General features: G+C 38.7%; 1 protein-coding gene across 4 annotated transcripts in view; it reads left to right on the top strand.

The window, feature by feature from the left end:
- The window catches only part of ASAP1 (ArfGAP with SH3 domain, ankyrin repeat and PH domain 1), a 154,395-nt gene extending 131,524 nt beyond the window's left edge, over positions 1–22,871 (top strand). For 2 of the 4 annotated variants that reach the window (XM_065830415.2, XM_071803790.1), the window contains 6 exons: positions 6,093–6,254; positions 9,130–9,196; positions 11,328–11,386; positions 13,429–13,922; positions 18,131–18,253; positions 20,198–22,871. In XM_065830415.2, coding sequence (XP_065686487.1) covers positions 6,093–6,254; positions 9,130–9,196; positions 11,328–11,386; positions 13,429–13,922; positions 18,131–18,253; positions 20,198–20,272 — 980 coding nt within the window. In that variant the 3' untranslated portion in view covers positions 20,273–22,871. Of the gene's footprint in view, positions 1–2,717; positions 2,772–6,092; positions 6,255–9,129; positions 9,197–11,327; positions 11,387–13,428; positions 13,923–18,130; positions 18,254–20,197 lie in introns of all 4 variants that reach the window. The other 2 variants (XM_065830414.2, XM_065830417.2) reach the window with 2 other exon arrangements.
- The last annotated feature ends 1,598 nt before the right edge of the window (positions 22,872–24,469 follow it).

A 24,469-nucleotide genomic window follows, 5' to 3' on the forward strand; every position in this document is an offset into this window, starting at 1 on the left:
CTTATGTATATTAAAACAAAATGATGTGAAATTATCACAAAATACAGAGAACTGTTGCCTTCTAATGCCACATTAACTGCTTCGTCAGATTAGAAAATGCCAGATTCACAGTGTAAGTCAGAGAGGCCAAATGGAACTATTTTTATGTTACAGTCACTAGGCTTCTCTGCTTCAAACATGCCAGCATTTTACAGTCTGTGATGCTGTTTTTTTTTCTTGATTTCCATTCAATAATATTGCAAAGTTTTTAATCAGTTTTAGAACTTTCCATCAAATACGTGTGTGTTATAGGAATGATTTAACAGGCTCAGAAGAACAGGGAAACAAAGTGACAAATACATAGAACATTCATCAGTGTGGAAAAGTCGCTCTAGAAGCATCATTGCAGATGCACTTGTGCTTCATTGTAAACCGTGCTATACCTTGTTATCTTCCCCCCTTCCAGCCCCCAAGCAGATTGTTTAAAAGAAAAAGAAGCAGAGACTCCACTTCTGTAAGACACTGGTGACACTTTTTAATTTTGAAACAGTCTGAGATAATTTTGTTTTAATAGGAAAAAATAATCCTTTAGAATTCATCTGTTCTTTTGAGATTAAAATCATGAAATAGCTGGGTTGGAAGGGACCTTCAAAGCCCATCCAGTCCAACCCCCTGCCATGAGCAGGGACATCTTCACCCAGATCAGGTTGCTCAGAGCCCTGTCCAGTCTGGCCTGGGATGTCTCCAGGGATGGGGCATCTACCACCTCTCTGGGCAACCTGGGCCAGTGTTTCACCGCTCTCATTGTAAAAAAATTCTTCCTCATTAGTAGTCATAGAGTATATCCCTTACATCAAAGTTTAACGTACAAGCTTACTTATCAAATCTTTTTTTGTTAGAAAAGTTTATTTTAAGAACTACCTATTTAATTTAAAATTATGTAAAAACATAGTATTATATTTTGTGTGAAACTCATTAAATAGCAAGAGGAAGAAGAGCATTGAATCTGTAATCAAATGTAATCTTACTTTCTGTCCCCAAATGTCATCTGATCTTTGTCTCTCCAAGGGGTCCCAGCAGGTACCGTGGGACCCTGCTAGAGCATGAAAGGGATAGCTGGTGGGATCTGTGTTTTAGAAAGAGACACAGAATTTTACAGTTTCATGGTTTTTATCCTTGGGGGCATACAGATAAAGCTCTTCTCCAACATATCTAAACAAAAACATCTCCCTTTAGCCTCTGTAAGCTGGTTTTATTGGCCAGGGAAGTTCCTTGGCAGCAGGTTCCATGGTGTTGCTGAGATGCCACAGTGGACTGGAAGTCATTGAGTCTGAACATTGTGTTGGGGAGAGAAGGCAAGTTTAGAGCAGTTTCTGGAATGCACCCCACTCTTGCCTGTGGTTTTTGGTGGATATGGTGTCTAAAAATTAGTCCGATTCATCATTAAAATTGTATAGGTACAATTGTTGGAGAACATGTGTAGGGAAGCGTAGGTCATTACAATGTAAGTCCAGATTTTCCAGTCTGATAACTTTTCAAAATATTTTTTAAATGCAGGAGCATTAGTGTATCCTCATCTAAACCAGCTTATTTGTGGATACATCTTCATTTCTGCTATCTCTGTCACACATTCAGTTAATCCTAATAGAACGAAAAGTGCAGAATGAGTACAGTAGTGCTGTAAGCCAACCACTGTGTGCCTTTTTCAGTAGTTTATCTAAGTTTATACTGGTTCAACTTACTTGTGTTGTCAGCCAAGTTTTTAGTAACATTCTGAAAATCATCTTTTTCATGAATCTTTCCAGCTTACATCTGCGTTATGGCTCCAGACATCCAGCAGGTCTTCTGGTTTACAAAATCTTTCCAAAAAAACCCAGCATTTAAGTAGTTGCATGACTCACCGCACTCACTAAGTCAACTTTTGAACAACCTTAATTGCAAATTGAATGCGAGAGCAGCATTGCCAGCTGGTTTTGTAGAAGTGTCAGGCAACCTAAGCCATGTTTCCTTAATTTTAGCTGAAAACTAGTTATTTTTCCTGGTTCTGCGTATTTCTCTCATATGAGATGAACATGGAGGTTATAGGGATCAGTTTTATGTGACAAACTGAAGTTTGAGTCTTCAATACAAGTTTGCATGTTGTACTCTCTTTTTCACAGCTCCAGTGTTAGGTGCATCAAGCCAGGAGGCGCGTCCTTTGTGGTTCCAGTCCAGTGCCGCTACAGACACCATGTCATGTTATCTGCTTCTTCTCTTGATCAATCTCAATTTCTACCCAAATTAGCTTTTTTGCATATACTAGTTACACTAATAACACCAGCTATCCCATTCAGACTGTATTGTTTTTCAGTACCATAAAAGAAAAGGAAGGCAGACAGCTGTTGCTTTCCTGTGGTTTTTATATTTGTGCGTCAACACAAAACACAATCTTCTTTAATATATATTTTTGCTCTTTCTTTAAAATGACTTAATTTTAGCATTAATTATAGAATATTTAGATGCTAACGTCGAATCAATGTATATTCTTAGCTTTCTTGTTCGGAGTGATCGTGGTAATATTTTCTTTAATTATGGTCTTATTTTCAGTACTGAAAAAATATGATCGGAAGTCAGGCGAACTGAAATAGGCTTTAGTAATACCTCTGCAAAAATGTCACTCATAAGATCATGAAAAATAAGTATAACAACACTTGTTCATAAAAATTCTGGTTTTAATATAAACTTGCTTTCCTTTGCAGTACCCGTTCTGCCATTAACTGGAATACTGGTTCTTCCATATCTCTCATTAAGTGGTAAAAAAGAAATACAATTGTGAGGTTTTTACACTCTAAACCCACAATTTCTTGAATGGATGGTAACAGCTTTGCATGATTTCACAAGTACACAAATTAATAGATACTCTACTAACTGCACAAAAGCTGAAGGGCAGCGCACGATTAATTGCAGACCTTTCCTCATTATTTACCGTAGTACAATAAACTTGAGATTATTTGGTCTATTTGCACAGGAAAATGCGATCGTTGTAATAAGATAAAGTGATAAAAGATTACAACAGCTTTACTTGAAAGCAGCTGTTCCCCAGCTAACTAAAGAGAGCCCAACAGAAGCAAAATGTTAGAAATTCTAGGTCAAGTGTGTTTTTTGTGGTTTTCTTGTGTGCGTTTGTGTGTTGGTTTTGTTGTTCTTCTTGTATGAGGGGAATGATTTACATGAAATGTGAACTTCACAGCTATGTGAGAAATCATGATTAAGTGGATGTAGAGAAGTGTTTGACTTAATGCCTGGTTAGAATCACAAAATACTTTTGATCTAGAAAAGCATCTGCTCTGATTATTATTTAGAAATATCTGTCTAGCCTTACATAATTAAAAATACTTTTGAGATTTTTGTGTGTGTATATATATGTAATACAAAGTGTTCTATAATAATCTTATTGACACTTGGTACATCATCAGACCTTTGTATTATTTCACCAGCTGTTTCCGTAAACTGATGTAGATTCCAGAACGTTTGCCACGTTTGCTTTATTCAAAGCATGATGTGACTTTACACATCTTTTTGCAAAGATGTTTTGAAGTTTTCCTTTTTTTTTTGTCCATTTGAAAGTTACTTCATATTTCAGGCATCTCATCATTACCATATGACTTCCAAATTCATATTTATTACTTCTGGGAAATTAGGAAAGCAATAAATGCTACGGTAACACCTTTTCCCTGTAACTATTGTATGCCTTGTGAACTCATGAAAGCTATGGAGCGATAAAACATTTTTCAACTCTTCTGTGATGTCTGGAGATACCAGTTTGAGATATAAAATACATCCATATAACCACATTCAAAGAATTTTTAATCTAAATATTCTTTTTTGTACAGAAGGAATTTTCACTTTATTTGCAATAACAAGTAAGAATGTCACTTCATGTCTGAAGTTTCCTTTTTGCAGCGAGCGTGCAGGACTATTTCAATGCATTTCCTCCACTTTAGTTTTCCCCTTTAAGCCAAGTTTGAATCATTTGTCACTTGTGGTGGGCTTGGGGAGCAGCAGGACACCAGGTGGTGGTGGGACAGAACGGCTGGTGTGTGTAACTCCTCTTCGAGATACCAGGACAAGAGAAAAATACTATACTGACACACTGTGTATGTTTCGTACACGCTTTAAAAGTATTACTCTTAAAACTGGATATGAATTTTCGTTTTCCCCCTGCTACCCCTACATAGGCTCTCAGTCACTTAGAGTTTATACAATACCCTTTGATTCATATTTACTGAAGGTTTGGTTTGGTTTTTGCTGGCAGAAACGCTTCAATGCACAGTTTAAATGAGCTCACTTTTTTAAACTCAAGGAAGAAACTGAAATGAGAAAGGGTACAGGTTGGGAAGCAATCTTATTAATTTGCACTAAAATTTGACTGCTTGTCAACTAATGTTTTTTTTGAACTTGGAAGTGAATTGAGAGTAACAATTGCAAAATATATAATTTGATTTACAAGAGTAAGCAATTAATGGAAAGCCAGGCACAAAATACCTGTTGGGGTTGTGTTTGAGATAATTCTTCTGAGCAGCAAAAGGCCTTACAGGGATGAATCTATAAGGGAATAGATTGAATCACTAACTCATTATGGACAGTTTTATTAAGCTTTTATTTGGGGTTAAGAAGAAAGAGGGAGGTCACCTGCTGAAACGTACACATACCTGGCAAACATACACATGCCTATAGGATAATTGAAGTTACTTTTTTCAGTTGTTAATATTTCACCTGAGGAATTTTAGCAAAGATTATTCTTTACTGATTTTAATACGTTTATGATATATAGTAATTTGGGAAGGAAGGCAGACTGGGGTCATTTTCAGTCTACCTATAGAGACTGGTAATAAACATTTTTAAAGAGGCAGCTCTAGTTCTCTATGCAGGTCATGGTATATGCTGCTCAAAAAAGCTAGGTTCTCAAAAACAGACAAGTAGGTTCTATAGTGCTACAGATACGTGATAATAGACTTGAAATTTCAGGTATAAATAAACTTTGCTTTTAAAACTTCATGTCGATTTTCTGCATTGATCCAGAGTCCCTGAGGGCAAAATTCTCTTACATGCAAAACTCAAATCCCAACAACAAAACCCTTAAAGCTGTTCTCACCTAATGTAGAACTAATGTAGGTTGGTTTCATTAAGTAATTTCTTGTGGTGGTAACTGCACTGACTTGAGCAGTTGTCGTTCGTGTGTTCCCTGTGCTGCCCATTGCTTGAGCTTCTAATTAAAGATATTTTTGAAGGTGAATGAAGCTGGTTGGGGAAAACTCATCTTCCCTCTGGGTTATTCTGTGTTTTAATCTGTATCCTTTCCAACATCCTGTAAAACATGCATTGTGTTGAATAATACTTGTGCCAGCATTGATGCGGAGGGAAATAAAGGATTCAAGGGTAGGGGTGACTGCATAAGCTCTTAGAAGCAATGCTACTGTTAAATATCTAATCTTAGCCTCAGAAAGGGCTTTTTCGATGTCTATTTCATATGCATTGAATACAACAATTTGCATCGCTCTAAAAATGCATATTCTGATCTATTTAAACCACGGGGGGGAAGGAAAATAACTACAGAAAAATTTACTAAGCTTACAATCATATTTTCAAAACACAAGGAAAATTTGTAGGTAGATTTCTGTTCCTCCCCCAAGCTTATTAACAGAATTTGTATGGGACATTCTGGAGTAGAGAAAAAACCCTAACATAGTAGAACATCTAGAAAGCTATTTCATTCTGGTGTAAATTAATAGTAGTTCTAATCCCACATGCTAAATATTACTTAATTTTAAGATTTCATGCTTGCGCTTGTTTTTAATAATGCCTAAAATTAGAAATCCTGGAGTGATTAATCCTGTATTTTTCCGACATTAGTACACGTGTCGTTCTATTGTCAAGTTGCTTATATTCCCACAGCTACAGTGGTTAAAAATGTGGTGAACGTGTCGTTTAACCTCAACAGTGTTTTGGCATGGCTTGTCTTTTTATTTCAGTCTTTTGCTGCACTTCCGTGTGGGTCTGACTGTGAATTTTTTCAGTGCTGCTTTGACGTTTATGCACATGTATTTGTAAGAAGACTGTTTGTTATTTTGCAGGCCCACCTTCAACCCTCCCTCTAAGCACTCAGTCCTCTAGTGGCAGCTCCACTCTTTCCAAGAAGAGGCCACCTCCCCCACCCCCAGGACACAAAAGAACCCTCTCAGACCCACCAAGCCCACTACCTCATGGACCCCAGAATAAGGGCCCAATTCCTTGGGGTGAGTTTTGAAACGCAAAATGAAAGGGCAGGGGAAAAAAAATAATAATAGAAAACAATAACAAAACCTTGCTGATGGATGATATATGATCTTTGGTTTCATTTACCTGGTGCTTGCTTTCCGATGATTGCAGCTGGATGTAACGTCAGCTCAGATCAAGCAACAGTTCTATCTTCTGTCGCTCGAGCTTCCAGGCTTCTGTATCTGAGTCTCGCTTGAGGAAACTGAAACTATTCCACGCTCCCTTGGGGCCCAGTTCAGTCTCTCCCTGCTGCCCCCTCTCCCTGCCCCAGCTGCCCTTGCCCCGGCCCCTCGCCTGCTGCATCCTCTGCATCTGCTCCCCAGCCCTGCTCCTCTCACCAGCTCCTTCATCCAGGGGTTGCTGATTTGGGGCAGACAGACCTCAATGAAGCTGAGCGGTTCTCCTGGTTGCCAGAAGAGCTTCTTTCCTCAGGCTCTGTGCCAGCTCTCTCCTGGAAGCTATTTGCACCTGTGGCGATGTGTTGTCTCAATATGCTTTGTGATTTTTGTCTGTACATATACAAAGACTGATAGGTTTACATCCTTCTACTCACAGAAATTATACAGAAACAATGCCCTCAGACACATGGTTTGTCATATGGGGTTGTCATATGCAGGGACAGGAGTTGGACTCGATGGTCCTTGTGTGTCCCTTCCAACTCAGGACATTCTGTGATTTTTTTAATATATTTTTTTAACAGGATACCTTTCTGACAGAAGCTTTTTAGCAACTATTTTCTAAACTACTCAGATTCCTCCTCTTTTCAATAAACACGGCTCTGTGCAGTCAGCTTCTCTCAGTAACTATAAATCTCAGACCCATGTAATTTTCTATAATTTTAGTCTTTGTGGCAGGATTTCCATAAATCTCTGCGCTTTTGAGCTGGAATCCACTGCTTACATAGGGGGGTCATCCATACACTACTTGTGTCTTAAATTATCCTCTCTCTGCTCTAATATAAATATGAAATTACTAGCCTAAAAACAACCTGCAAGCCTAAAAGCACCATTTTTTTTTTCAGCAAATTGAGTTAAATGTACAAATCATAGAGTGCTCATGTAGAATATGTAATTTAATCTCGCATTTGAAACAAAGAGAAGTCCAATGAAAAGCAGTGTCTTTTTCTAAAGGAATAAGAATAATGGCAATATTTTTAATTCTCTGCTTTTCAAATGTCTGGAACATGTTATGGAGTCTAAAAGCCCAGTGCTATTTCACAGGTAGTAAAGATATTTTGAAAGGCTTGGACTTCAAAACTTTTTAAAGCCAAAATATTCAAGTCCAAAACATCACCTAAAATACCATATAATGGTAAACTATAATGTAACCCTAGGGGAATGAAAAGTGTGGTAGGAACAGATGCTAAGCTAGGGCCAACTTAAATTAGACAACAGACAAAGGAAAAGGGAAATCTGGGAAAGGTGCAGGTGTAGACTTGAAGATGAAGAACACTAAAGTGGCAGAAGAGCTTTTCAGAGCGGGGCCAGAGAAGAGCATTGTGTGTCCTGTCTCTGCTCCACAGTGCAGACTAAACCTCAGTGGGTGGAAGAGGAGCCTCTTCTCCCCTTTTTCTCAGATTTTTCTTATTTTAAGCAAGTATTAAGTTTTGTGTTTAAAAAGAGAGATTTTCTTGTATCTGCCTTGGTAGTTTTTGTTTAAGAATATTGTTGGATGTTCACTGCTTTCCCTTTCAGAAGCTTTTTTTGTGTTGTTACGTTTCTTGTTACGTTGAATTTCAGCATTTGTTTTCCAATCTCTGCATTCATTGAAGTTTCAAGCAGAGCAATCTTTAGCTTATGTCTGAGCAAATTAAGTTACTATTCGAAGAGGTTTAAAAACATCATTTAGATTATTTAATATTTCCATAGCAACCATGAGATTTTTATTTGCTTTATCCATAGGATTTACATGCGAAGGGTTCGCTGTCTTACCTTTCTAGTTTTCTTTTTTCAAGTATAAACATATTTTTAGCAAGGCTCAGCCTGAGCTTTTTCTGCTGCTTCGTTTAGACTTCAATGCACTAAATTTGGTATCTAGGCAGATATGTCATTGTTTTGCATGGGAAGTGTTTTGTGTTCCTGGATTGTTAAATGTCACTTCACATCTATTTCAGTGTCAAAATTTACTAATGGTTGGTAAAGATGGTTCTAAGCTTGTTTAGACATGCTGTAGTAGAAAAGGGAAAGGGGGATGATAAAAGCATTAATTAATTGTACCTTGGCAGTGGTTAATTAAAGAGAAACCTTCTGCTGAAGGAGTTCAGAAGCACTTGGATTTGGATTTTTTTGCCTTTTGACAGAACTGAGTCAACCCAGGATCTTCTCTTTACCAGCAGTTAATGTTCAAGTTGTGGTAACACACTGGCTTAGTCACTAAATCAGCAAAGGCTATTCTTCATGTTGGGTAAAATACCAATCCTTAGAAATTGGATGTTTTGTGAATAAAATCTTGGTGGTTTTCCAAAGACATGCCTCATAACGCAAAATGTAAACATCTGCGGTAAATGTATTTGATACTGGCCTGCAGTATCTCCTCCTATTGAGAGAAAATTGACACATTCTATTCAAATAAGTGCCCTACAGCAGTAACTCAGCCATGTCATTCAGTCTTTCCAGCAGATGTGAGTTGTTTTAAAACGTGTGTTACATGAAAGGTCAGGTTGGATTCTTATAGTCCCTGCCACCTTCTCGGTTACAAAATTATTAATAAAGAATGATCTGCAAAATCTTCAGACGTTGTATAGAGGATACTTGGAAGAATGTGTACTTTGCTTTACATTGCACCTTCTGCTGGTGGTATTTCAGTTATCCTAATGATCCTTTTTTATTTTAAACTGTGCTTTTTTCACCTCAGGTAATGATTTGGGCCCACCTTCAACTAAGGCTGCAAACAAGTTTGAGGGGATGTCTCAGCAGTCAAGGTAAAATCTGTGTGTATGAAGGCAAAGATGAAAATTTATCTAAACATAACTCATTTGTAGATTAGAAAAAAAATTGGCCTTTCATATGAAGCAAAACCCTAGCTATGTTTCTACATTAGCTTTCTGCATTCCTTACTACCATACAAATACTTTGGCTGCGTGGAGCCTCCTACGCTGTGTTCGTAGCTGTCCATGCACAATTCACCCTTTGAGCGGGCTGGACACAATGACCCGTGTTAGAATCTCTCTCCTGCTCCTACAGAAACGCTCTCTGAGGGGCAGTGTCCCCTCAGATGCTGTCCAGCAGGACAAAAGGTTTATTTTCATGTCCCCTGGCAATTTCATTTTATCTGCTGTAGCTGTAGAAGTGTCACTTTGGGGACAGGGTGGCACCGAGGTGGCTCTGCAAGAGAGATAATTCATCTCAGCCTTCCAGCTTAATTGTTTTCCAAGTCTGTCAAGCTTACACGCTGACACACAATCGCAATCTGTAATAGCATAAACTGCTTTCAGCTCATAGTTCATCAGGTCAGTACATTGCAAGTGTCTTATTGAATAGGTGGAGTAGTAAGGACAGCCGTACACTCCTGTCACTCGCTGTTTGTTACTCCTTTATCTGCGCTGTGATTCCAGAGTCCTGAGGTTCAAAGCATGGGGATTCTGATAAACATTGGCCTCAGGCAGCACAAGGGAGACCTTGCATGACCAGCAGTCCATTGCTGGGGATGGATGTGTAACGTCAAACACATCCCAGCAGCAGGTGTGCAGGTAGAACATCTAGACACTCCTCAGCCTGTGATCTGCCGCGTTGGGACAGGTAGCAAAGGTGCCATTGGCTGCACAGCAGGTTTGCTGTGTTTGCCGAATCCACCCAGGTGGCACTGGCTGCTCAGGGAAGAAGTGGAGATGTTCTACAGCACAAAGTGCTGGTGCCACACTTGATACTTGTAAGCCGTAAAGAGTAAGAGTATGGTACTTCTGCTTGATGGCATTAGATAAAGGCCAAGGCAATTTATTGAATCAAGATGGAGCTTGGCTGTCCTTTCAATTTTGTGCCGTTATATATTTTGACTATTAAAAAAAAGTTAGGAAATGAAGATGAAAGTGTTTCATCAGACGCATTTTGAAACATTAGCTTCAGAGGCAAATAATACCAGAATCAAGGCGGCTGATGCAGAAGAGTTCACTCTGTTGAACTTCCTCCTTGATTTTCTTTTTACTTTTTTTTCTTTTTAGTAATTATTTTAAGGCGATACTGATTTAAATTTGTTTATTTATTGTTTGATCTTTATGCCTAAAATCAATTGGCTTCCTTCTTCCACAGTACTTTACTATAAGAGTCACTTGGGTGTGATGTTGGTGGAAGAACTTTGGTGCTTTTTTGTTGAAACATGGCATGTGAGGGCAAAACATACTACAAGTTTTCAAATCTGAGTCTGCCTGGTGTTAATTCTGGAAAAATGTATACAACAGAAAACACAGATGGGAAGTTTTGGGAACAGGCAACGATCTCAGATTTTTATGCTGTAATTAGCTTACTTACTCCTGTCCTGCTTGTATTGTTCTTTACCATTATGAGTAGTTAACACAGGTTGACAGAGTAAAGCATGTGTTTTTCACACAATCATGAGTGTTTCCTTGGAGTAGCAGAGACTTCATCTCCGAAAGCAGCTGCAGTTTGTGTGCAATACGACATCGTACTCGTGCGGTAGCTTCAGTTCTGGAAAACTTTAAACCACTGACCTAAAGGTCAGATTATGTTTTGAATGCTTCATTATGGTTATTTTAAAGACCAAATATTCCTTACAAGTTCAGGATCTGCCCACCAAGCTGGTCTTCCAGCTTCACCTATTTTCAGAGTGTATTTTTGCACATATCATAGTTCATAGAATAAATCTGCTGTGTAGCATTAAAGCTGTGTGGGATTTTTCCTCTGCAAAAGTGGTTCATTCTTAATAGTGCTTTGAGTTTTGGGATTGATCCACAGACAAGATGACAAGTTGGTTTGAGAAAAGAAGCAAAATAAATGTGGAGTTTTTAGATTATGGATGTGTAGAGGGGAAAAAAATGAAAAGAAAATGTATATTTTATAACAGTTGTAAGCACTAATAATTCATATCTGTTGATGTAGCACCGGGACTGCAAAGACTGCACTTGGCCCTAGAGTTCTTCCCAAACTACCTCAAAAAGGTAAGAGTTCTTTTCTGGAGTATTCCCATCATTATATCTTTTAAATGTGTGTCAAAGTGGATACTGGTTTTAAATATATGGATCTTTTCAGCAGAAGTTTTATTTCTAAAATGAAACCATGAAAGTTGAGCAAAACTGAATGGATTTTGGAAGATCAGGAAGGTTTTTATTAAACTAAAAAAAATAGTTAGACCTATGGAGCATAAGGAGGAAAGAGGAAAAAAAATCATAATTATTGAAGCTGGAAGAGCCCTAAGGTCCAATCCAGCACCCAAAGTGGGGCCAACATTCTGGCATGGGAGCAGGTTGCACAAGGCCATGTCCAGTTGCTTTTGGGCATCTCCATGGACAATCTCTCCGTTTTGATCTTTGACCGTTCTTGTTGGTAAATTGTTTTTTCCTCCTAATACTTAAGTCCAATTTCTTGATACCTTTGAAGCAAATTGTGTCTGTTGCCATGTCTGGGTGATCAGGGTTGTTGTCTTTATAGATGCTCTGAAAAGAGTCGGGTACTGATACATGTTCACTTATATATCAGTGACAAACTTGCTGGAACCATTGTCCCAGTGAACACCTTATGGCCCTTTATTTTTAGAAATGTTTTTTTCTAGTTTCTCTTTAAACCTGTACACCAGATTTTATTTAGTTTTTTGAGTTCTTGCAGCAGTTAACTATAAAGTTGAGAGTAGACCTATCTCGTAGCTCTGTCTGATATGGAATCCATCAAAAATATGTTGTATCTGTATGAATGGGTGGTCACTATGTGATGTCGCTATGTCACCAGTGATGTGACAGGGTACCATTGCAAAGGGGGTCAACACTTGATTTAAAAAGATACAGGTGAAAATTTAAGATGAGCGCAATCAAAGCACTTTGATAAGGGCAACTTTCATATGATTTACTTAGGCCTCAAACCACTGTGGATCATCAGTGCATTTGCTACTAGGTAAGTCTGGGAGACAAAGCCTTATACAGGTATCAATGCAGATATTTTTTAAAATGAGGCATCTGAGAATAGCTATACAACTTCTTCCATGGAAATTATGCGAAGTTTTCTTTCTTTTTTCTTTGTAAAACCATAAATATAGCATGACAGTGTTCTTGCAGTAGGTGGTATCTAGAGCAAGTGTTGTTGCTTCCATAGTAAAATCTCAGGCCACCTTTTTGGCTGGTAGAATATGACACTAAAGCGGTGCTGAATACAACAGGAAATTATTCCTTCGAGCCAAAATGTGTTGCTTTCATCACAGGTTGGAACCTTTTTCTCTCCTGTCCCCCTTCATCTGTTTTAATATAGGGGTTTTTAGTTTAGAGCTTTGGGGTTTTTGTTGTGTCCTTATGGTTTTGTTTTTAAGGTAGATTGCAGTCAAGTTTTCTTAGTGGAATCAATACATGACACTGAGGAAAAACTACTGGAAAAGCTGTTTTCAATTTCCTGCCATAAAACCTGCAAAAGACACAGTTTAAAACTTCACATGTTTACTAAATTGTAAATATTTACTATAATACATTTTGAATGTCTCTAGTACAGTTTATTCTGTATCCTGTATAGATGGAAATGCTTGCTCACTTTAAGATTTTGCAGGTACTAATCCTGGGACTCAGGGTGTTTTGTATGGAGTTCAACTGTATACATGAGTAATTGTCATTAAACAGAATTTTCATTGCAGTCACCTCAGTGGGTCGATAGGTTGTTTTGCAAAACACGTCTTGTCTTATATTTACTATTTTTTGGTTTAGGTCCAAAAAAAAGATCACTTTATTTCATTTTAAGTAGTTCATCTATAAATTGACACCTTGTAGCTGTTGGATTAAGCACTCCTGGCCTTCAGAAGGAGCAATGAAATGAGACCTCAGCAAAAGAGGGTCATGTAAAGTTGTTTTAGCTTAGAGTTATTGTAGACTAGGAGGACGTATGGACAGCTATTGAGGCCCAGTGAACACATGGTCATTTACACAATTACAGTTTTGATATGTGCCTAAGTTCTTTAATATAAAAATGAGATTGTGAAAAAAAACACTGTTATGCTCTTTTCTTTTAGTGGCACTAAGGAAAATAGAAACCAGTCATCATCTTTCAATAGATAAATCCCATCATGTGGAAATGTTTCAGAAGCCCTCGCTGTCCATCGATATACCGCAGAAACCACAACCTGGAGACTTGCCCCCAAAGCCTCTGCCTCTGGAATTAACTCCGAAACCTCAAGATTTACCCCCAAAGCCTGGAGAACTACCCCCAAAGCCTCAGCTGGGAGACTTGCCACCAAAACCACAACTTGGAGACTTACCTCCCAAGCCACAAATGAAGGACCTTCCTCCAAAACCTCAGCTAGGAGAGCTGTTGGCTAAAACTCAAGGTGGAGAAGCATCACCGAAGCCTCAGCCCTCGGAGGCAAATCAGAAATCTCACTCCTTAGATCTTTCTCCGAACGTACAATCTAGAGACACCATCCAAAGGCAAGCGTCTGAAGAGTCTAATGACATAACACACACCCTGCCAGAAACCCCCGTGCCACTTCCCAGGAAAATAAATATGGTAGGTGTAATTACAGGTAGTTGAAAGTATCCATGGAAGGCTTTGAAGTTTCTGTAGGCTGTCTGTGCAAAACCAAAACAAAATAAAACCACCCTTGAGCTATGCACACAAAGCAACGTTATGGGCTGGGCTGGGGGGTGAGGAGCTTGTTCTGTGTTCCCAAGCAGCTTCAGCAAATGCTGGGGGTTTCCAAGGCCTCTTGTGTGCTGAGACAAATCTTCGTGATATAAAACAATGGCTTTGGGAGCATGACAGTGTCTTTAGATCCGTTAGGGAACTTGGGCCTTTTTATCTGTGCCAGTCATACTCCTGAATTGATGGGTAGTGTTCTTTGCTGCTTTTGCTCCCTGCTTTTTGTGCCTTAGATTACTAGAATGTTTGTGTATTTAACTTCTGTAAATTTAAGAAAGAATGATAGCACCTATTGTCAGTAGATAAAAAATTTAAAGTACAAGTAAACTGTGACAAACTAGTAAATGTTGCTGTTGTGAGTATTTAATGTCGGTGTATTTAAGCGGTTAACAGAAGTTTGGGTATATTACTGAAGTGGCAAAATTGACATTGCTGGATTGTGTGTAGCAGCAGAATTGGATTCCAGGTCTCCTTTTGCAACCCCCAATTCATTTTGCTAACCAGTGCAATTTCCATCTAACAGAGGATTCTTCATGCATATGTATATTGAAATCATTTTATGAAACTCCAGAGCTCTCAAGATTTTTGTCATTAAGAATACATCAAAAAGGAGATGGTTTTGCTTGTCAAATTGGCTATGCAAAGCACTTATGTGAAAGGAAATGAGACTTCCCTTCTTGTAGTGAAAGCAGGGGGTGAGTTTCTCCCTCCTTGTGCTTGTCTGAGGACAAACGTTCTCAGGAACCATCACCTGCTTGGCTTTTGTCACGGGCTTGTGTGTGAGCTCCTTTCGGAACTGAGAGCAACAGGGTTGTTGCTCGGGCTTCCTCAGTGTCCTGAAGATTAAATAAAATACCCCAGGAATCTGATCAAAAGGTGTCTACAACTACCATTTGTTTATTTACCTATGTGTAAACATAAGCAGGGAAATGATGCTGGACATTCCCAGCTGTTTGTCACTTTATTAAATAAGGGAAGAAAGCAAACAGTGGGTTAGTGGTGGCGTTTGTTGCTTGAGGTTTTTTTGTTTGTTCTGGTGTGGTGATGGTGGTTGTTTTCTAAACTGTCACCCTACTTTACACAGAAAAATGCTGAAAAAAAATTCAGTGTTCTCCAAATTCAGCCATTTTCCACATGTGCAGTAAATTAAATAGTTCCACTGTTTAGCACTGATCAGGAAAGATACTGAAATTCAGGAAAGAGATTGAAGTGCTGGAGCGGGCCCAGAGAAGAGCAACAAGACTGGTGAAGGGACCTGAACACAGGACCTATGGGGAGAGGCTGAGGGAGCTGGGCTTGTTTAGTCTGGAGAAGAGGAGGCTTAGAGGTGAGCTCAGCACTCTAGAACTACCTGAAGGGCAGTTCTAGCCAGGTGGGGATTGGTCTCTTCTCCCAGGCAGTCAGCAATAGGACAAGGGGGCATGGGCTTCAACTCTGCCAGGGGAAATTGAGGCTGGCTATTAGAAAGCGATTCTTTGCAGAGAGAGTGGTCAGGATTGGAATGGCTGCCCAGGGAGGTGCTGGACTCACCGGCCCTGGAGGTTTTTAAGCTGAGATTGGACATGACACTTGGTGCCAGTAAATGGACTGGAGTTGGACCAAGGGTTGGACTGGATGATCTCTGAGGTCTTTTCCAACCCAGTCGATTCTGTGATTCTTTGAAAATTATGATGCACCAATGATAATTTCCTTTTGGTTTTCTGCACATCATTGCATGCACACTTGTATCTCTTCTTGTTCACTGCAGTCTGTCTTGGTCAAGTCATAATGTGCAAGAATTGTTTTTAATGTGTCTTTCCTGTATTTTCCTCCTCTCAGCACAAACTGGTCAAATTCTGCATCCTGGTGCAACATTCAAACCCGTGACAGCAGCCGCCAGTACTTGTGGTTCTTCCCTCTTGGCTTTGACTGTTTAGCCACTAAACAGATGAGCACAAACTTTTTACTGGAAGTTTTAGCAAATAAATTGTTCAGAATTATTAGATAAAAAAAATACCAATGCTGTTAATATATAAGGACTTGAAAAGAGATTTTTAGAGGAATGAAACTTGCTCTGAGTGCATCTAAAATCACACTGAGCACCTGAGTGTTCTTCTGTATGTGTGTTTTCTATAAAGGAGACAAAATATTACATTTTCAACCAAATAATAATAAAATATAAGTAAGAATGGGGAGGGATTATTAATAACCACAGCAGCTGATTATTATTCAGTATTAAGCACAGAAGTCTCTTAATAAGCACTATTATTGGATATACAAGTCATGGTGAGCGTCGTATTTATTTTACAGTTGCAAATGACATGTCCTGGCATTGCTTCTATTTCTTTACACATCAATGCCTGAAAATCTGTTCCAGAAAATATATACCCTGTTTAGATCCATCCTTTTTTAAACCTTCCCAAGATGAAATACACTTTGAGCTTGAACTCTCCTTCTTACTGAAAGGAATAGAATATTAAAATGTCATTTGCGGTGCTGATCAGAAGGAACCAGGAGCAATTGCTGTAGTTTTTCGTGTGTCCTTACAAGCTGAGTTGCATACAGTTCTCTAAGTTTCAAGGAATTTAACTTTCTTTAGTCTCTCTGCTAATTGAGACAATTTTTATCTGGCAGAAGTCGCTTCCCTTCATCACCAGAGGATTGATTGGAAACGCTCTTATTTTGTAAAGGTTCTCTGGAGTTGAAAGCTGGGACTGGTTCCAAATACCCATTAATATTGAATTCCAGTCCCTAGTGATAGTTGATATTTTTGTTCAAATTGCACAAATTTGTTTAAAAAGGAGAAAGTGTTCTTTGAAGTAACTTCTTGCTGTAAAAAGCTCTTTGATCTCATATGGACTTCACTTCAGGTATTTCTGTTCATTTGGCTTGAGTATGGGGTTTTTTTTAGTCTTATGTTGTTGCATTAACCACTTTGTGCCTTAGATTCCTCTATAATTGTTATTTTTCTGTACCTTGAGTTTAGTATCTGTGCTCTTTGCTGTGTGTCTGTTCTGCTGTTCATCTGCAGGGAGCTTTTTGCCAAAGCATGGCAGTATTTCAAATAGGTTGGTAATAGCAAAGAGAAGGCTCCCTAGGAAATTTCCTCTGTGAAATTACTTTGGGCTCAAATTCCTCTAAATCCGCTGACTTCTTCCTTCGGAGCCCTTCTGCTTCTCATCTCCTTGTGCTCTTCTTGGTTTGTTGCGTTCTCGTTGTCTGGCTATTCCTGTTCAAAGAAGGAACTGTAGTTTTTGAAGAAGCGTGGGTATGAAAATACAGCAATATGAAGTGTTTTGCTGTGAATATTACTTCCTTACTCTATTTGGGAATAATTGAAAGCTTTTCCCTGCCATGAGAAACAAATGTTCAGGGAGGAGTCCACGGCTCAGGCTTTTTCACATGAATTAGCAGAATGAAGCAACGTATGACCTAGAAAGTACTTGGACGCCGAATGGTAGAGCTGTGAGAATACGTATCCTGAATTATCACAAAATAGTACTGCCGTCTGAAATCAAGATTCTCTTAGTAAGAAATTGCTAACATTCTGCATGAAAAATCACTCAAAAAATAATTTCCAGTCCTGTAACTAGATCCAAAAATCACAGGATACTGTATTTTTGCACTAGGTCCAAACCAGTAAGGAATAATGGGATTTCAGGGCAACGTTTTTTCAGCCTTTACCTCTCTTGTAACATTCAGAGGAGGCTGGACTTAATTTTCTGTTCATGGTGGGTTTTTTAATGGTGTATTAAAGGAGAAGGAAGGTGTTTGTGGACCGGAACAATGTAAAGACGCTATTTAAACTTTCTTTACTGGAGGAAGCATGGGTTGTCTAAGCTGTGCTCTGCAGGTTACAGTCTCTTGGGAGTTCTGAATCTTAAGAAGAAAAAAGCCTACATTTGCATAGGTAATTGTTTTAAATTAACCTTGTTGAAGCAGAGTTGTTAGATTTTGTGTCCCCAATTGCAGGGAAAGCTATTTGATAGTCTTCACCTTGTTGTAAAACAGAGCATCATTAAAAGGCAAAATTCATAGAATATATATGTTTTCAGTGTTCCTTATGCCCTTCATCTAAAACCTCATTCTGTTTTTAGGGGAAAAACAAAGTTAGGCGAGTGAAGACCATTTATGACTGTCAGGCAGATAATGATGATGAGCTCACGTTTGTTGAAGGAGAAGTAATTATTGTAACTGGTGAAGAGGACCAAGAGTGGTGGGTACGTATGTTTTCCTTTTATAGCTCCACGTAACTTCTTTATGACTTTTAAAGAGAAGCCTCTTTGTCCAAATTTGGGGGTTTTGACATTATTTTGGTTTGTGGGTGTTTTGTTTGGGTTTTTTGTTGTTGGTTTCTGGGAGTTTTTTGCCTGAGCACTTAAACTCATATTAGAGAAAGACCCTTTTCTCTGGTAGGGTCTGTCTCTCCCCGGGAGTCTGCTAGAACCATCTTAAGTTACTTTGTCTTTATTGCTACCTCATAACACATATTTACAAATGTCACTCTTCGTAATGCACACTTGCCTTTCATTAAATGGAGAGGTGGCGATTTTACTCTATTTAACATGCTTACACCCTTCATGAAAAATGTGATAGGGAATTATCTTAAGTTCACCAGAAATGTTAAGTTATACCTCCAGGGCTTGCTGGAAGTCTGAAAAACTATTTGTAATCAGTGCTGTAAGGTGATGTTTTTCCTCCTTAAATGGCAGGTAGTTAACAGTTTTTAGTTTCCCTTCTTCCCTCCCGTGCCATCAGTTTGTATCACACTCCCCCCTCCTCTGGGCTGTGTATTGTCTGTGGTTCTTGAGTACTAACACCCTGTTTTTCTGAACAACCCTCCCTTGACACTCTGTTTCTTGCCTCCAAAGCCCTTGCCACACCACACTGCCCTACCTGAGAATTGTTACTGGAGAAAAGGAGACAGGTTTCATTTTGAAAACAAATTCTTACCGCGATGCTGCATATGATTTCCTAATCTAAGCGCAGCGCAACCTTTGCTGTTTGAGTTCTAGCTACACGTTTTCTCCTCGCTCGTCATTTAAGTCTGGAAGATTTTCAAATGAAAAGATGGTATCGCAAGAGTAATGCCCAGGGAAAAGCTGCTGCATTCACCGAACCGTCCAGCCCCTGATTACTGTTGCTTTACTTGCTGAATCTGTTTAGTGAAGTGGCTTTTTAAGATCCCAGGGTACAAGCCTGACAAGTTCCATGGAGTGCACCAGTCTGAGCATTTCCGAGAAGGGAAACGAGGGCTGTTGACTCATATGATTCAAAAATTTGGCTCTATAAGAGGAAATGGCCAGCCCTGCATGTTTCCCCTTCCCATTTTGTTAGCTTGTGGAAGAGGAAGGAGGTACAGTGTTGTTCTGAAAGTAGTGAGCGTAGAATTCTCTAAACCATGTCCCTAAGAGCCTCATCTACTTATGTATTGTTTGCTGTAATTACACCATACAGAAACCTTAAGCAAAACCAGAAAAAAACCTTAAACTGCAGCAAGATGTGTTATGTGGTCAGTTAAGGCTGCTACTGCACTGCTCTCAGTTTGATAGTTGTTGATAATTATGCATTTTAAACATGTCAAGTTGTACATGAAGGCTGCTTAATCAGATGGTACTGTGATTTGTTATAAATGCTACTATGCCCATAAATCATTAGGAATCATACTAATTGAATGAGAAAATAGCTCCACTTTAAGTGAAGCATGCAGATTATCATAAATAACTTCACAACTGTAGCAGGTATTTCCCTCAAGTGAGATGGTCAGGGTTTATTCACTTAACTAGAATTGTTTGAGAGACCTAAACTAACTCATGGTAGCGAGATATCAGACAAAAGAAAATAAAGCTTCTGTTTCAGTGAGATTCTTGAAATCTAGTGGTCTGTGCAGCCCTTCTAGGTTTCCATATTCAGTTGTAGTTGTTTCATTCTCTTTAGATTTAGTTGGGTAATTTGTCTTATTTATGTTTGTATGGTTTTATTTTGTTCCGTTATGTAAATTCAGATGTTAACTAAGATCTGTTTTAAACTGTCCGAGAACTTGCAAACGTGCTGTAGAACCCCTGCAGTTCTGCTGCTTTTCAATGATGTGAATGCAGTTTACAATCTGTACGTGTACATATACACACACATATATACGTGTACGTTTTTCTCCTGTGTTGCAGATTGGCCACATCGAAGGACAGCCAGAGAGGAAAGGGGTCTTTCCAGTGTCCTTTGTGCACATTCTGTCAGACTAGTAAAAACAAACAAACAAATCCTAAACTTGAGCATTGCACATTCTTCATGCGAGACGGGCTTTTTAGCAAAAGCGAACGCTGCTGCCTCCCTGTAATCCTGTGCACAACTGTATATATAGCTGCTGTTACAAAATTAAGAATTCATTTAAGTTTCACCTCATGAGGTTGAATTATATGTATTGTAAATATACTGTGTTATTCTGCCTTTGCCAGTATTATGGTAGCCTTGGAACCTGGCACGCCTTATTGGGTTCGTTGAAGCCATCCTCGGCATCTAGCACTTACATCTCTGTCTATGCTGTTCAAAATCCATATGAACTGCCAGCTTTCCAAACGTGGGTGGTCTCCGTCAGCCATGTCACTGTACAGAAATGACTGTTCCTAATAACTCGGTATTCTCGATATACAACTAGCAGAAAGTTAGAATGAGTGAATGGTTTTGGACAATTGAAAAAGCAGTCTGCAGTTCCTAAGTGTATGCAGTTTACAGCTATGAAACCCACTTTGGTATTTATTTAATATAGTGCTCGGTTAAGTGTAATTATGAAGACAAATATTCACTGACTCTACAGATAACAGTAATGTTTTATGGTGTGCATACGGCATTTCATGTTTATATTATGTGGACCTATGCCAAACTGTGATTGCAGTTCCCCTGTGATATTACCTCACTATAAAAAGTTACAAATTTATTTCATTGGAAAACTTATTTTCATGAAAATTAGTCATATTGTTCTTTAGTAGATATATGTGAAATTTGCTGGTTTCTTTCACTGAATTCTTAGTAATCAAGGACTTCTAGAAAATGTTAACTGTTGACATTATGCATGCATTTAGACGCTTACTTGAAACCTGCCTTTGTACAAAAGTAGTACTGTAGTCATATAGCTACATTTGAAGAAAAGAACATTTTAACTTAATTGCTATTCAGATTAATGTGAGCTTGCAACAGTATTTGTTTATAGCTAAATTGGCTCTTGGAAAAATGATTTGGGGGGGTTTCCTCTGTCTTCAACCTTGCTAAAAGTTAGTTACCTAAGATAAAATTTCTTCAGTGCTGATGTAAGGATGAGTTTAAATTATTTTTAATTGCTTTTTAAAGTGGAACTTCAGATGACCTCTCATGCATTGGATCAGGCTGTTAATGACAGAGCTCAGATCGCAAGTGCCAGGCTGGTTTTAGTGGAGTTCGCTAAACTGTAACTGTAATAATCTTAATTCAAAGCACCAAGTGACAGACAAACTGTTATAAAGCTAATTTCTAAAACAAAAGAAAAAAAAAAAACAACTTTTGGAAGGCTGCATTTGACCTGAGGTTTCTTGCAAGTTGGTATAAAGTTGCATTGCCAGAAAACACGTACATGTATTACTGAAAACTTTCATTTCCTATGTCACTTTCAACATCACTTTTTAACTTCGAATGCAGTTGTTTTTTTCCCATAGTTTGTCTGTAGCAGGTTTCATTACTTTCATATGTAGTTTTGTATTACTTGCTTTAAGTGTTACTTTGGCTTCAGTACCTAGTACTGCTATTTCAAAGCGGATCGTCTTGGCTGCATGGAGAGATTTTCATGTCATAAAAACACATCTCAGGCTTTCTGAGGGCTTTCATTTTTATTTCAGTTCTGCAAGACTGTAGTCAGTGAATATTTAATTCTCTTTGTGGTTAATATAGAAATAAATATCAGTCCAAGCCCCACATGGATAAAATGCAAAACATTTCTCAAATGTTAATGGTTTTATCATTTATAACAAGAGTTTATTTAAAAAAAATACACAGTGAGTGAGCGAGCCTGCTGGCATCTAATCTTCAGTATTACCAGCTCCAGTATTTCAGACTTTATTCTGTTTTTTATGGAAAGGAAGTCAGGATTAGCATTTATTTAGCATTCCATTTTATCCATTACTACAATGTTTTAAGTTGCATTAAAGAACAAAACCTATTCACTTTTGTGGTCAATTGTATTTTTAAGTGATCTTGAAATAAACTGATAAAAGCAAATCATATAAAGAAAACTTAGGCATGTAAAATTATGTAGAGTCAAATGTCTATTCTTTTCTACGCTCTTTAAAATAGTATACATATGCATTTTATAAAATTACATGAGTTCCATCGGGAACAATAGTTCTGTTTATTCTGGCTTACTGTGGGTCATAAGAAATCTGAAAGTGTATGATATTGATTGAGTTTAAGTACAGTATTATATTTGAACTCAATGAGCCACTGTCTGCAATTTTGTACATGACATAGTATTTGGAAAGTCTAAATCTTTATGGAGAATTAGCTGATAAGGGGTTGGGGGGAGGGACAGGGGGAGGTGCCCCCAGAGGGGGAAGAATGCTCTGCAGATGATGTCTTATTTACTGTTGAACAACAGTTGCTATTTATTTTTTTATTACATAGTACATCAACGTGTACAGAAATCAGATCTGGTCATGCCACTAGTTAAAATCTTCTCATTGAATGTTAAGGTAAAGCATCAGTACACACGTCGATTCACATGTATTTAATGTGACAGTTTTTGAGTACTGTATGTGTTAATTTCTACTTTTTTAATATTTAAAATTGCTTTTAAATAAATGTATTCAGTTGATCCCAGATATCTGAACCAGGCCCTTTTGTCAACTGGAATATCTTCTAGAGAGCGAGTCTGGATTCCAAACAGGTAGAACTAAAACGCTTGAAATGTTTTCTCTTGAATATAAAGCACCCCCTATATACCGCAATTAAATGTGTATCTCTTTAACAGCTGGTGAATATGGATGCAATTACCTTTATCTGGAAGATTTTACTTACTAAAGTTAGCATCAAAACCCTTACTTTGTCCATGAGTTTCGATTGCTTTCTCCGTGGCTCCAGCAGGCTCTGCGGAACGCCAGCCCGACATGTCCTGTGTCCTACGGCCGCTGGGTTGAGAACCGCTCAGCGTGGCCCCTGTCCCAAATACAGCTGTTCCTCTGTCCCAGGCAGGATTTCCAAACCCCACAGCAGCTCTCAAACCCACTCGAGCAGTACTAACCTGCCCTGGATGGAGTGATATATCGCTTAGAATTTCAGCTCCCACCCAGCTCACAGAGGTTATTTTTCCCCTCCCTGACTCGGTTCTTGAAAGTTTCTCATTTAAAACCCTCACTTCTTAAAATTGCTCCAGAAAGAACAAAACACTTGAAGTTGGTAGAAAACAACGAGAACATCCTTCAGCCTGAGGAAAAGTTGGGAGTGTGGAGTCATCAGATCTGGTTTGTTTCACCAGTAGTAAGGGCAGCAGCGCAGGGCTCAGGAGAGCGCTGTGATGAGATTGCTGCTTCAACACTGGCTTGTAGCGCTGGTATAGCCTGAGTTTGGCATAGAATAACCTGCTCTTGTTAGTTTGGGGCTTTTAAATTTACACAGGCTAAACCTAAGGGGTGAAGGGTGTGTGAAATTATGGATGTGAGGCAGGGGAAGCAGTCTGGTTAAATATTCTGCTCCTGCTCAGCTTCTGCCTTGTCACAATATTTCAGATAACAGCATTCAGAGGTGCGTTGATTCCGATACCCTCAGTTCCGTGTCTGCTTGTATTACTTGTTCTTCACTAACATGCACTGATTTCCTTTCGCATGTCAAAATTGAGGTGGATCTCTCATATGCTGTTTGGAGCAGAAGCCACCAAGATAAACGCAAATCCAGAGAACTCGCTTGTTCAAAGCGGGAGTCTGTTCACCCTTTTCCTGGCCAACTTCAAGCTCCTAGTTGAACAGAGACTGACTAGTAATGAAAACCAGTGCAGGTGGTGTGAATCTTAAATACCAATCAATGAAACTCAGAAATAGCTCCTTGGGACCCAACGAAACCCAAACATGTCAACCCTATAAATACGATTTAACTTTTTCAGATGCTTCCCCTCTCCTCAGATTCTGTAGTTCCATGTGACAGTTCACCTGAGCATCAACAAAAAACTTATTTTTCCCCACACTCTGCTTTGTCATATAGTTTCATGCCACTCGAACCCCAGACCAGTAACCCACCTACACCAAGAAACCAGAATATGACAGAGAAGCACATGTCTGTAAATAAAGTTGAGCTTCAGACCTTAAATTCTTACAGACAACTTCCCAATTTAATCTTGAGTTTAAGGCTGTTGGGGGTGTTTTTATGAGACATTTATTTTAGCTGGAGGCTTTTCAGACGGTTATAGAATGCACACAAGACTGTAA

The sequence above is a fragment of the Patagioenas fasciata genome, chromosome 2, assembly GCF_037038585.1.
Source record: "Patagioenas fasciata isolate bPatFas1 chromosome 2, bPatFas1.hap1, whole genome shotgun sequence".
Taxonomy (NCBI): domain Eukaryota; kingdom Metazoa; phylum Chordata; class Aves; order Columbiformes; family Columbidae; genus Patagioenas; species Patagioenas fasciata.